General features: G+C 47.1%; 1 protein-coding gene across 5 annotated transcripts in view; it reads left to right on the forward strand.

Annotated features, from left to right (window-relative positions):
- Nucleotides 1-14,733, forward strand: part of NAV3 (neuron navigator 3) — a 1,326,128-nt gene that overhangs the window by 298,992 nt on the left and 1,012,403 nt on the right. For all 5 annotated transcript variants that reach the window (XM_069629276.1, XM_069629277.1, XM_069629279.1 and 2 more), the window contains exon 2: nucleotides 1,311-1,428. In XM_069629276.1, the coding sequence (XP_069485377.1) occupies nucleotides 1,311-1,428 (118 nt within the window). The remainder of the gene's footprint in view (nucleotides 1-1,310; nucleotides 1,429-14,733) is intronic.

The raw sequence follows: 14,733 nt of genomic DNA on the forward strand, positions 1-14,733 counted from the left end.
TTTTATTTGAGAGGTTTTTATGGATTAATACATGTTCGAAATAAAAAATTAATGTTGATGACCCAAGGAGTGAATCCAACCAAGGATTAGTTCTACTGTTGGTGTGGTCCGGTGTACATGCAGGTGGTGGGTGTTGATATATCCTCCTCTGCCCCCCTGATCCCTCCAATGTCCTGCTTGTGCCTGGTCTGGTGTGTGAAAGGTTCCATGTCTTAAAATCGCGGCAAAAATCGCTGTGAATACAAAATATCGCTGCAAAAATGCTGTGGTTTTGCTGCCACAATCATGTAAAGTATGCGGGGGGCACCCTGCAACCTCCGGACGCAAACCCCGCTCCCCTTAAATGGTATAATGGGGTACAGCGATTTTTTTTACCATCAACATTTTTACCGCAATTTTATTACCGGATACCATGTGAAATGCCTTTGCTTGGTATGTGGCTTTGCACTTGTGGGTGCCACCTGTAATTGACCACAGACTACATGGGAAGCGCACGCTAATCTGATGCCATACTACCAAGTATTTTGACACTTGCAAAACTCATCACAAATACACCCATGTACACATGACGGTGACCAAATGTGAAATAAGCCCTGTGAAAATGGAAAGAAACATGCATACGGCGCCAGCGTTTGCCTAAAAATCACAGGGCTGCAAAGCAATGCAATCTTTGCACAGTCCAGCGCTGATTGCGTGTCTAGCCCTGGGGTACGTGGGTTATACGAGGATTTCAGTGTGTGGCTCTGGCTAGCAACACAAGAGACTGGGAACCCCTGACAGCAGTTGTGCTCCCATCTCACATCAGCCCCTTCGTTCCCATTAACCATGGCGTACACACGCAATGGCACCCGTTAAGAGGTTCCTATGAGGGCTGTCTCCCCACGGCTAAAGTTGGGCACGGGGCTGTTCCTGGTGTGAGGGTTACACCGCTAGCCACTTAATGAACGAACCCCCGAGATTCCCCGCCTGCGCTGGCGAGCACTGCCTCATCAATAAGATTCGAAAGGGCACAGACAAGGTGCAGTGACTGGTTGTGAAAGGGCTGTCGTATGTAAACCCAATGGGAGTGATCGAGTCCTGAGAGGTCGCGGAAGGAAGTCGAGCTTCCAAGTGATTCATCGCAAGAAAGAAAAAAAGACTGAATGACACAGGCAAAAGTGCTTTCATATTTCGCTGCGTGACTGTTTCCTTTTCACCGCTGACTTTTTAAACTGGAATGTGCTGCGGAATAGTTCTACTTCTCAAGCCAACTTTTGACCTATGAATGTTTGTCTTCCTGCCCTCTCTCCCCCCTGCCCCCTCCTCTGCAGATCTACACCGACTGGGCGAACCACTACCTAGCGAAGTCCGGGCACAAGCGGCTGATCAGGGACCTGCAGCAGGACATCGCAGATGGAGTCCTACTGGCGGAGATCATCCAGATCATTGGTAAGGGCTGAGGACCGGCTACCTGCCCGCGAGCAGACTCCCCACGAGAAACGACTCGCTGCATGAGGGTGCGAAACAAGAGAGCAGACTCCCAGTGCACGGGATCACGAAAAAGACTCCCCACGAAAACGGTCTCGCTGCATGATGGTGCCAAACGTGAGAGCAGATTCCCAGTGTACGGGAGATAAGACTCCCTGCATGAGGGCAGACTCCCTGCACGAGGGCAGAATCGCTGCAGAGGGCAGACTCCCTGCATGAGGGTGCAAAACAAGAGAGCAGACTCCCAGTGCACTGGATCACGAGACAAGACTCCCTGCCTGAGGGCAGACTCCCTGCACTCCCTGCACGAGGGCAGACTCCCTGCATGAGGGTGTGAAACAAGAGAGCAGACTCCCAGTGCACTGGATCACGAGACAAGACTCCCTGCCTGAGGGCAGACTCCCTGCACTCCCTGCACGAGGGCAGACTCCCTGCATGAGGGTGTGGAACAAGAGAGCAGACTCCCAGTGCACGGGATCACGAGACAAGACTCCCTGCCTGAGGGCAGACTCCCTGCACTCCCTGCACGAGGGCAGACTCCCTGCATGAGGGTGCGAAACTAAGAGCAGACTCCCAGTGTACGGGATCACGAGGAAAGACTCCCTGCACGAGGGCAGACTCCCTGCACGAGGGCAGACTCCCCACGAGATCAGTCTCGCTGCATAAGGGTGCGAAACAAGAGAGCAGACTCCCAGTGCACTGGATCACGAGAAAAGACTCACTGCATGAGGGCAGACTCCCTGCACGAGGGCAGACTCCCTGAACGAGGGCAGACTCCCTGCACGAGGGTGCAAAACAAGAGAGCAGACTCCCAGTGCACTGGATCACGAGACAAGACTCCCTGCCTAAGGGCATACTCCCTGCATGAGGGCAGACTCCCTGCACGAGGGCAGACTCGCTGCATGCAGGCAGACTCGCCTCACGAGGGCAGACTCCCTGCCTCAGAGCATACTCTCGGAGTGCTGTCACGAGAGTATTCTCATTGTGTGAGGTTGGGAATCACGAAAGCAGACTCCCAGTGTACTGCATCATGAGAGAAGACTCCCTGCATGAGGGCATACTCCCTGCATGAGGGCAGACTCCCAGCATGAGGGCAGACTCGCTTCACGAGGGCAGACTCCCTGCCTCAGAGCATACTCTCGGAGTGCTGTCACACGAGTATTCTCATTGTGTGAGGGTTGGAATCATGAAAGCAGACTAGCAGTGTACTGGATCACGAGAGAAGACTCCCTGCATATGGGCAGATTCTCCGAGTGCTGTCACGAGAGCATTCATATTGTGAGGGTGGGAATCATAAAAGCAGACTTCCAGTGTACCTGATCACGAGAGGGCACATGTTGTGTGGGGCTGGACATCATGAGAGAGGACTCTCTGCCTGGCAGCACAGTCCGTGTGGGCTATTTTATCATGAGCACCTGAAGAGTGCCCCCGGGTGGTAGCAGTGCGCGGTATAAGTCAACATATCATAACATAACATGAGAAAGACTCGCTGATGGAGGTTGGGTATCTTGAGATCAGACTCCTTGTATGAGGATTGTGACAGCAGACTTCCTATCTGAGGGCTCCATCCTTCTATGCTGATGGATATCCCAAGAGCAGACTTGCTTAGTTCATGCTAGTGTCTGGTGTTTCCACCCTGCTCCTTTCCCTTGTCTGCCAAGTAACAGATGTGTGTTTTGTTTATCATGGGATACAAATATATATATATATATATATATATATATATATATATATATATATATATATATATATATATATATTATTATTATTATTATTATTTATTAATGTGATACAGTTTTAAACAAATGTAAAAAACTTTACACATAATTTAACATCAAATATCTAAAAATACAAAGTACAACGCAGTAAGATACAATATGATTCCAAATCTTGATAAAATCCTTAATACAATTTCTGGGAAATCACAATTTCTTCTAAAATCCTTAATACAATTTCTGGGAAGTTAATTCATATGGATTTGGATCGAGATCTAAAAGAGATGAGAAAACATCCTATTCTGATTCATACTAAAAATATTTCATACTTGCACAACGAAACAAAATATCATTTACCTAACGGGGAGAGACCCCCTTAAGTTTAATTTCATGAGAGCAGCTGCCACTCTCCAAACCTGATAAAGTGCTAAATGCAATTTAGGGTTATATGTGTTAACACATTGCTTCCAAAAGTCTGCTTGGCCCATATAGTCTGCATTGTGGACAAAATCGCCCAAATACTTATTGTATTCTATTCTCATCCTGCCGCAGCACGTCAACACGTGTTGAGCCGTCTCAGGTTCGGTAGGAAGATCACAGATCCTGCAGTATCTTTCTGCTAGGTTCAGCCCCAGTGCAGGGCCCTGAGTAGATAGAATCGGTAAGTAATTAAGGCGCATTAATAAGATAAACCGCCTCAAATGTTCCGATGGGCACTGATTTAGATAAAGTTGCGCCTTTCCATAAGTGTATAGTCTAAATAAAATAAAACTATAGCTTTTCAGGCTATTAAGATGTTTAAAATTGTTCTGCCAATCCCACAGATTAAGGCGATTGCGCATGCTGGTAATCAGGACTTCATTATCCCGGCCCCATTCAGGTGCCCAGCTAATTTCTTCGGTCAGGGATCGAGTCTGATTTTCAAATTTGGCCTGTCTACCAGCCGCACAATCTTCCCTGATCGTCAGTAATAGTTTATTTGTAGGTTTATTATTGAGCTTAATATGGAATTCCATCCTCTTTCTTAATCCCATGGATCTAAGGGAGAATATTCCCATCTCAAGCCTAATAATTGCCATGGGAATACACTGCGGAAGGCCGAGGATTTTCCTCCAAAACTTACCCTCTATCAGTTGTAACCATCCTAAGTTCATATTTATCAGTGGGTCTAAGCCATACGTCACCATAGGAGCCAGACATTGAATATATAGCTGACGTGCTGCCCAAATTGAAAATCCACATTGCTCTCGTGTGAATTTATAAACTAAAGCTGTAAGTTGAGCAGCTTTTGTTTTGCGCTCCTGGATGCAAGTGAAATAGTTTCCTTTGTTATCGAATTCTACCCCCAGGTATCTATACATGTGCGTGTATTCAATTTCATTCACACCCATCATCATTCTTGGTCTAGCCACTCTACCGACAGTGTATAACAACAGCTTGGTCTTACTATTGTTAATGACTAATTCATTAATTTCTGCATAATGCCAAAGCTGTTTGGTTGATCTCAGGATACCACTAAAAGTGTGATCCAAGATCACCAAATCGTCTGCATAAGCTAGAAGCGGGCAGTGGTAGGATCCTATCTTAGGGGGACAATTATTAATCCCTTGGAGACATTTAGGTATATCTGAGATAAACAAGTTATACAATGTTGGAGCAGTAACGCATCCTTGCTTTACTCCTCGCTTCTGAGGAATGGGTTTGGTCACCGAACCCAAGTTATCCAGCCTAACTTGAACAGTATTATTTGAGTGTAATAGCTCCAGATAATACAATAGAGGCTCTGGACAGCCTAGATTCCTCAATTTATTCCATAGAAGGGAGCGATTGACCGAGTCAAAGGCCGCCTTAAAATCTATATATAGTGCATATAGAGGGGGGTTAGAACGAGATAGCGCCTTATTTCTCAAAGAATCCATAATAAATATGTTGTTAGAGGTAGAAAAGCCTGCTCTAAAGCCACTTTGGAATTGATCAAAGATCCCAGCCTTCTCTACCCATACTAGTAATTCTTTCAGAATAAGTGCTGCAAACAGTTTCCCAGAGCAGTCCAGCATAGATAAGAGCCGATAGTTCGTAGGGTCGGCCCTGCTACCTTTCTTAAAGACAGGTATGATGATGGCTGCCTGCCAAGATGTCGGTATACTACCTTCATGTAATATTTTATCAAACAATATTTTCAGGAGGTTTGCCCAAAAGAGGGGGTTACTCCTCAGCACCATATTAGAGAGGCCATTCGGTCCCGGAGCACGTGAGGTGTTTAAAGCCTTAATTCTTATCTGTAAGTCCTCTATAGAAATAGAGAATGGGGGAGTCGGGGGTTTGCTAGCCCTGGGGGTATAGGTCTCAGAGGTGCTTCCCATATTTCTCGTTTCCAGAAAGGAGATCCATTTATCATCTCCTATAGGATTAACCATGCTGGGTAAAGTTTTCCCCTTCACCTTCCCCAATATGGACCAAATTTTGCGAGTGTTCTTACCACATAATGTTCTAACTGTATGTTGCCACCTTTCTAACTTCCTTGTATTTTTGTGCAGTTTTAACCATATTCGGTAAGTGGTCTTCAGCTTTCTTATTTTAAGAGCAATCACCTTCTTGGGGTCAGGGCCATTTCTTATATACCTCATATCTCCTCTAAGCTTGCGTTTCCTATCTCTGATCGCACGGTCAAATTCGTTAGAGGCCTTGCCCACCATCAGGCCCATTTTACGAGAACCGTGTAGCGCAGAGAAATTACTTATCCACCTTTCGATTTCCTCCGGTGACTTTTGCGTAAACATATTTAATTGTTTAATACCCCACTCTTCGGACGCCCTTGTGGCCTTTAGGATATTATTCGTTGACCAGGAAATGCGATTTAGGGAGTGGTTGATTACAAGATCTCCCAGATTTGCCAATGCAGCATCCGGGTGGCTGAGTCCCAGTGATAGTATCAGCGGGTCGTGATCACTCCATTTGTATTCGCTCACCATCATATCTTTGACAATTAATGCGATTTCTACACTAGTATAGATATAGTCCAAGGTGCTCATACTACTCCCATTCTTCCATGTAAATTTACCCGGGCTATCATTTCTGGTACGACCATTAATTATTTCAAGGTCCCAGCAGTCAAAGAAACCCCTCCAGCACATCCCTTCAATATCCGTAAAAGCCTGGTTCCATATACTGTTACTTGTTAGAAGCTGATTGTTACTTGTACCACCGCCGCTATTGATTCTCCAGTTTAGGTCCCCAGCCAGAATAATAAAATCTCTACCATTGGTTACATTCCATTCACTTAAGAGATTATGCAGGGTGTCCCCTCACTTTGAGGCTCATATGCATATGTTCCCTCACTTTGAGGCTCATATGCAGTTTTCCTTGTATCTGTGATTCTTGCTCATGCTTACACACCGGTTTCGCCAGCCTTTTTTCGCAGTCTATTTACGTGGGGTCATTTGGGGCCTTTCATTTGAAAATAACTGCTTGTCCTAGGACATTTTTGTTAATGGTATTGGACCATTGAACATGTTAGCTCGCTGCTTTCGCACTTGCACTTTAGTACAGCCTCATTAGTTTGAGGCTGGATAGACACACTGCTGTCTGGCTGCTTTCCACGCACTTTAGCTGGGTAACTCCTCTGCACTTGCCCTTTTGGACATGTAGTGTTTTATTAGCCGTTTTTATTGACCACCCCAGCTGAAACTCTGGCTGGCTTCTCCGTGTTGCATGAATGGGAATAGTTCAACTGAGGATTAATAAGATGAGGTTTTATTATTATCTCTGCGGTTTTAATATCTATATTGTGGCTCAGATCTTATCAATTATATGTTTGGATGGTTTTAACTTTGAATAATTGTGATTCTTACACCGTTGAATCATTAATATGGGGGAGTGGGTTGTTTTATATGTATATATTGTTATGGATGCAAATTTTGCTAATTCTGTGATCATTTTTGTTTGATTCATCAATTATATATAGTTAGTTGTTCTGTATTTGATTTACCATATCTACTGACCATCTTTGCATTGAACAGCTCTTCTCCTTCTGTCCTGTTAGGGGCGTGTTTTAGTGCTTATATTCATCTGCACTATATCTTTCCATGTATTCTACTCCTTTCTATAATGGCCGCCTTCTTTTCCTCCTATATCCTTTACTTTGCAATGTCACAGACATAGTTGTAGGACTGCTTTTCCATTGTTTATATGTACCGGTTAATCCCTTCTCCCCTTACGTGATCAAGCGCTGAGTTAGCGTGAAACGCGTTGTTTTGCAGGCTGCTTACCATGGCGTCCTGCTTTTTGTCTGTCTACCTGTTGCTGTCTATGTGTTGTCAATTATTTTGTACAATGCAATTTTTATCTTTTATAAAAAAACATTAAAGACATCTGTTTTCCAGGCAGTGTCTTTGTAAGTTTTGTCCGGTATTTTGGAGTGCGTTTTTAACGCCTGGCCCGCGGGAGTGCGGTTCACCTTCTCCTCTCGCCTTTTGATATATATATATATATATATATATATATATATATATATATATATATATATATATATATATATATATATATATATATATGAGAGACAGAGAGATGAGGAAGAAAGAGAAAGAGAAAAAGAAAAATAGGGACCTATAGAGATGGATAGATATGTAGCATTGTGAGCTACTGAAATGTGACCTGTCTACAAATGGCCAGGGGTAGGAGTGCAGACTTTTTCCTTGTAGTGCCTACTACTGCCCCTCCCCCTAACAGACAACCCTCTAGCATGTCCTACCGCCTTACACTACACACACACCATCCCCCAAATGGCCTACGTAGGCCTCCCCATCATCACATCAACACTAACTGAGCCATAGCTGAGCTCTCCTCTTGTGCCCTTACATTGCTTTTTCTGTTGTATGCTGGATTACCCTTTATCCGGGGCACTTGAATCTAGATTGTTGCATTTCTGTTGTCTTGAAGTTGGAAGTTGTGCACTGCAGTCATCCCCCCCTCCCCCTTCTCACCACGCTTCCCTTCCATGGTGCTTTCAATCTCCCTATCTTCTCAAACTGTTACTCTCTCACCTATTCTATCTCTCTTTTGAAGTCTGGATGGAAGAAGTTCAAGAAGATCTCCTGGTCTCCAATCCAGCCCTGCCCATCGCTGACACCTATGCCAATGCTTCTTCCAGGCAGACCGTCCCTGACATCCACTTCTTCCAGGCAGACCGTCCCTGACATCCACTTCTTCCAGGCAGACTGTCACTGACATCCACTTTGTCGTTCCCTCTCTAGACCTGTGGATTCCCCATATGGTTCAGTGCTTTCCTCTTTCTCTTCCTTACCCATTAATAGTGGCACCCATTGGGAATACTCTTGCCATACTTCCCTTCCTATAGGTCCATCATTAATGTCTACCTGAATAGCATTGTCATGGTTCAGGGCTCTCACCCCAACCTCCTCCTTCTTGATGGGCGTCTTCTGTCTCTCATCACCTTCCTCTCCTCTCCTGAGACTCCTCCTTCTGCCACCCCTCGGCCCGCTCTTCCACACCGACGAGTGTACCACATTCGTGTACCCCTCCTCGGAAGACCTTCAAAAGTGGCAACCGGCTCCATTTAGCTACCCTCAAATCTCGCTCTGCCGTCAAACAGTCCTCTGCCATCGGTCACCTCCTTGAAGACCTCAACGTCCCAGCTTTCACCGACACATCGTTCATGGCCAGCACTGTCACAAGTTTTGACACTCTCCACCTGGAGGGCTACAATATCCTCTCTAAGCCTAGGCCTAACCGGTCCGGGGGCAGAGTTGACCTGATCTTCCCTAAATGGGTCCCTGCTACTATCATACCCCCCTCAGTCCTAATCCTCTTTCAAATGATTCATCTGCAGGCTTAGTGTCTCTCCTACTCTCCCGCTGATTCAGGTCACCGTCTGCAGGCCCACTGGTCTGGTCTCTCTCTTCCTCTCAGAGTGGTCTCAACTCACCCCTTCTCTCCTGGTCTCCATCTCTAAGCTTCTCCTCCTCAGAGACTTCAATATTCACCTTGAGCCACCTGATGCGGCCTCTGGTCTCTTCCGCAACCTCTGTGACTCTTTCCCTCTCCATTCTTCCCTCCGCTGTGACACACTCAGCTGGACACATCTTGGATGTTCTCTTCCCAGCCGACATCCCCATCTCCAACCCTCTCACTACACCTCTATCCTGGTCTTTTAATGCTTTCCTGTCCTCTCACCTGGACTTCCTGGATCCCCGGGGTTAGCCCCTGCCCGCACTGGCAGTCTCCTTCTCTGTCATTCCACTTATGAAGCGAGTGCCAGTTGCTGCTTTTGCCGCCACCTTCATTCCCCCTCCCACTCCTGCCGCTGACTCTTATTCTGACACAGGCCTTACTAACCTTCAACTCTCCATCTCCAACACATTGGCCTCCCGCTCCCGTTTCCTCCTCCTCTGCTCTTTCTCTTCCATCACACCTGATGAGGTCGCTAGACAAGTATCCTCTATGAAAGCCTCATCCAGACAAGTGCTCCCCCCTGTGAGGAATTCGACCATCCGCACAGTGGATGTGCGCTCACAACGGCTTTTTTTAAATTTTAAATTAAACTGAATGATGATAGATCAACCTCTGGAAAATGTGTGGGGCTAATCTGCACACATGTTCCTATGTTCCCCACACAACATACACATAGACCTGTGTACCCTGGGTGGACAATGCCTATAGGCGCAGTCCTCCCTTACATATTTAGTTGGGATCTGACAGGTGGAGTGCATGATGCATCTCAGAAGCAGGAGGGCCAAAACTGTCCTCCTGCAATGGCCAGCCTAATTAACTATAAAAGGCTCCATGGATCCGCCCTGTCTGTTTGTTTACCCTCTGTAGATGGTGGCAGCAATTAACATAATTAACATACTAATAGAGTATATTTTAAAGAGGCCTACATGGGGCCTGGCTACAGAAGCTAAAACAAAGGAGACAGGAAACCCCAACACCCTCTTCATATCTAGTGTGTTAACCTGAAGCAAGCTCCCACCCTAAAGTATCAATGAGAGTGAGCTGTCACATCTGGTACATGTTTTTAAAGTAGGCAACACCCGCAGGGGGACCTCATTCAGAGGGTAGGAGTATGTGATTTGATGGAGACACAAAGTCTATTCTTTCCACAGCTTCAAGGGAGACGTGTTGCATTAATCAGGTACCCCAGAGAGCTCAATTAACCAGAGAGATCCTTTGATCCATACAGAAAGGAAGATGGGTGGTGCTTAGTATATATTTTCGCCCCTTTACCTTTTCTGCTGCAAAGCACTCTGGTTTGACATCATGCATACAGGATATATTTGGTGGGGACCCAGGATTGGTTTATTAAGGTAGGCTTAGCCTTCACCGATCACTGTGGCCCATTCATCTTTAATATAGGGCCGAGCCCCTCTTTTGGGCAGATCCACTGAACACTTTGCAAGGAGTAACAAGAAGAACTCAGCATTGGACCCTGGCTGAAGGTACAGTCTGCCTACAGATTCCGCCAGTGAAGGAAGGCCATAATTTCCAAAGAGGGAAGCTAGATCCCTCCAATAAACATATCACAGGGAACAGAGGGAGAGCAGCTCCAGAACTAGTACCCTGCCAGCACACAGCGTGCCCTGCTAGGCTCCTCAAGCAATCTTCCTATGTGGGAAGTTCCAGAGAGTTTCTGAACCAAACCAAGGACAACGCTGTTGCCTGCAACACTCTCCTTGCTTTGAGCTGTCTGCCTTAAAGGACGACACAAGCCCTGTGAAGAAGCTAAGAGTGCATCGCCAACCATCAACCAGCATCCACCTTAAAGGACATTTTCGAGCTAGTCAAGCCGCTCAAGCTGCAACTAACTGCACCACTGACTGTAGTTACACTGCAGTCTCTGCCACCATCAAAGATGCCTTGACCAGTGCTTCAGACCCGCCAACCAAACCAGAGATAATGATTCCTGACCCACAGCTGCCACGAAGGCCAGCCTACAGGCATCCGTCCAGCCTCGCTCGCCGAGCTGCCTCCCGCCTGAAACCCACAGCTGTCTCCCATCTTGAACGCAGTCACAGAAGTTGCAAAGTGCCCTATAACCGACTCTACACTGTCGAGCACCAAGAACTTCTACAATCGCAAAGTACATTGTGGTTCAGCCTCCCTGGTCCGTATCCAAAGGCCCCTAGTGCCATTTTATGACCCATTGCTCCTTTTTTGCTGAAACCGAGTAGGTGTATTATTTGCTTGTGTTTCCAATCTGTTCGGATCTTTTCTGGTGTACTAGAGGTGTGGAGCTGATTGAGGCGTTAGAAACCAATATTCATCCCTGGACCACTGCCCCGGAAGTTGATTTGTCACATTGGTGGCAGGCGGTCTGACCAAGTTGTAGCCTTGCGCAAATCTTATTTACCCAACAATGAAAGGGCTGTTGCAGGAAATGTTTAGACACTGCTAGGTAGTTGTAATAATCATGGCTCCTGACATAGCGACTGTAAAAGGAATGGCCAAGGGTGTCTGTCAAGAGAGAGGAATTCCCCACAGCACTAAGGTTAATAAACCTGAGCTGCTGACCAGCCTCCAAGCTTGGGTAGATGCGAGGGCGGTTGGGGAGAAGATCCCAGGGGACGGGCTTGGCCCTGCGTACCAGGACGGAAAAGACCTTCCAGAGGGGGAAGTGGAAGATGACGAGGAAGACAGCATGAGCAGTGTTTCTCCCCAACCGTCCCACCGGGGGGCAAGTGTGGTCTCTGAACACTCTAGAGTGTCAGTGAGGTCAGGGCCTAGTGCGGCATCCCGCAGGTCCCAGGCCTCAGCTCAGTCTGTAAGTGGCCCAGTAATTGTTCTGGCTTTTAATGAGGTAGCGGCTAGAGAGATCCTGCTCAAGGAGAGAAGACTAGCGCTAGAGGAACAGAAACAGCGGGACACGGTCACCATAGAGTGGGACAGGGCCGCCATAGAGATGTGCAAGCTGGCGCTTGAAGAGGGGGCTAACATATCCACCGCTAGCGAAAGCAGCAGTAGTGGCTCAGACCAGAGTGTCTGGGATAAGCCCCGGGGCACATCCCCAAAGACTTAGTGCCGGCTTACACAGTGGGGAAGGATATTCTTGGCTTGTTTGAAGCACTCAAGCTGGCTTTTCAGCTACAGGAGGTGGACAAGGTACTGTGGGGTGCAGCCCTGATGAGTCGCTTACTGACACTAGGGACTGATACAATTCTTCAGTTAAGTCCTGAGGAAAGGTCTGTTTATGAGAGCATGAAGGGGGCCCTCCTCAGGAAGTTCTGTAAAACCCCAGAACAGTATCTCAAGTACTTCAGAGAGCTTGGAAAGAAAAGTGGGCAGACATTTGAAGCGTTCACAAACTTGTCGCTGAAGTATCTGAGCTGCTGGGTGTCTGATAACAAAGCTGACAAATTTAAAGGACTGTACAATTTACTTGCGTATGAGCCTGTTTTGAAGAATTGTGAGGTTGACCTACACCAGCATTTTGTAGACAAGACTATCACAGACCCTAGGGAGCTTGCACAGGCTGCCGACAGGTTTGTGAGTACTCGAGTCCAGAGAAAAGCTCAGATGAGCACACCCAAACCGAAGAGAAATCTTCAGACAAAAAAGTAAACAAGGATGGGAAGGACAAAGGTCCAATCCAAACCTCTTCAAAATCAGGTTCCCAAAAAAGTATGAAGGGAAATCCCAAAACCTTAGTTCAGCTGCACACACTGAAAAGAAGAGTGTGCTGTTTAACTACTTTGAGGTGCCACAGAACAGAGTAGGGTTTAGCCCTTTTGAGCTTCTGTTTGGACACCTTGTATGAGGTCCCCTCAGTCTAGTAAAAGAGGGATGGAAGACCAGCCCCTCATCCCCTACGCGAGATGTAGTGGACTATGTACTTGGCCTTCGGTCTAGAATGACAAAGTACATGGAACAGTCAACGAGAAGCCTAGAGGCCAGTCAGGAGCTGATGAAGCACTGGCACGACCAGAAGGCCACAGCGACAGTCTATTCTCCAGGCCACTGGGTGTGGATTATGAAGCCTGTGAAACCCAGTGCCCTTCAGGATAAGTGGACTGGGCCTTAGTGAGAGCTGGAAAAAATCAGTGAGGTGAATTATGTCATTGAAGTGAAAAGGACCGAACAGATGTGCAGAGTCTTTCACGTCATCTGGCTAAAACCCCATTATAGCCAGGATGACTTGGTCATGGCATAAGTGACTGATGGAGAAACTCAGGGGAAGACCCATCCCCTTCGTGACCTCCTGCACACTGAAGGCACAGATGAGTCTGTTGAAGCTGTCAACCTTGCAATGGACCTATCAGAACCACATCTGACAGACTGCCGCAGTTTACTGGGACAGGTTGCAGGTCTGTTTTCTCTGACTCCAGGTCACATTAATCCAGTGAAGAGTAGCATTCACCAGATGTTCGAGAAGGTCAGGGCCATCATCAAGGAGGATGTTTCCGAGATGATGTACCTCGGAGTGATAGATTCACCCCACAGCCTGTGGGCTAGCCCAGTGGTACTGGTCCCTAAAAATTCCAGTGGTGGGAAGACTGAAGTTCGCTTTTGTGTGGACTTAGAGGGGGCTCAATTCTTTCATGAAGTCAGATGCCACCCCATTCCTCGGTCAGATGAGCTCATTGACAAGCTTGGCGCTGCCAAGTACATGAGTACATTTGACCTCACGGCACGGTATTGGCAGGTCGGCTTGACAGATGGAGCGAGAGAGAGGTCAGCATTCTCAACTGCAGAAGGACATTATCAGTTCACTGTGATGGCCTTCGGATTGAAGAATGCCCCTGCCACTGTTCAGCAGATAGTTACCCATTTTTTGTCTGGCCTGGAAAACCTCAGTGTCACCTATTTAGACGACATTGCTGTCTTAAGCCACACCTAGGAGTATCACTTATCCCATCTGAAACACGTGCTTCAGGCGCTGCAGAATGCAGGTCTGATTATCAAGGCCACGAAGTGCCAGAACGTGCAGGGCACAGTGCCCTACCTAGGCCACCTAGTCGGTGGAGGTAAGAAACAACCCCATGAAGCGAAAGTACATGCTGTGAGGGATAGGGACATCCCCACCAAACAGATGCAGCTGAGAGCCTTTCCGGTTCTCACTGGGAACTACCAGTCTATCATCAAGGGGTATGGGGCCATTGCAATGCCCATGAATGATGTAACTTCCAAGAAGATGCCAAAGACGGTAACTTGGACCTCTGCCTGTCAAACCTCCTTTCAGGATTTAAAGGATGGATTTTGCAGGGCCCCAGTTCTGAAAGTGCCAGACTATGGTCAGGAGTTTATTATCCAGACAGGTGCCTGTGACTCCCCCCCCAGCTCCGCTCTCCCCTGCACTTCTTGATACTGCACTTGCATGATTCGAATGACACAAGGCTTAGTGGGACTGTTTTTGTTTCTCTTCATCCCTTCACTCCCCTCCTGTCTTGTTACGCTTTGAAACACCTCAGTGTATACATGCATTATAAATATGGCACTGTGCCACATCCGCGGCTAACAGACCCAAGCACTGCAGTCGATCTAATCTTGGCTCTTCCCTATGTATTACATACTGTACGTCGGGGTCCACATAGGAAGAGAC

Source organism: Ambystoma mexicanum, chromosome 12 (assembly GCF_040938575.1).
Source record: "Ambystoma mexicanum isolate Mex_15411 chromosome 12, UKY_AmexF1_1, whole genome shotgun sequence".
Classification (NCBI taxonomy): Eukaryota; Metazoa; Chordata; class Amphibia; order Caudata; family Ambystomatidae; genus Ambystoma; species Ambystoma mexicanum.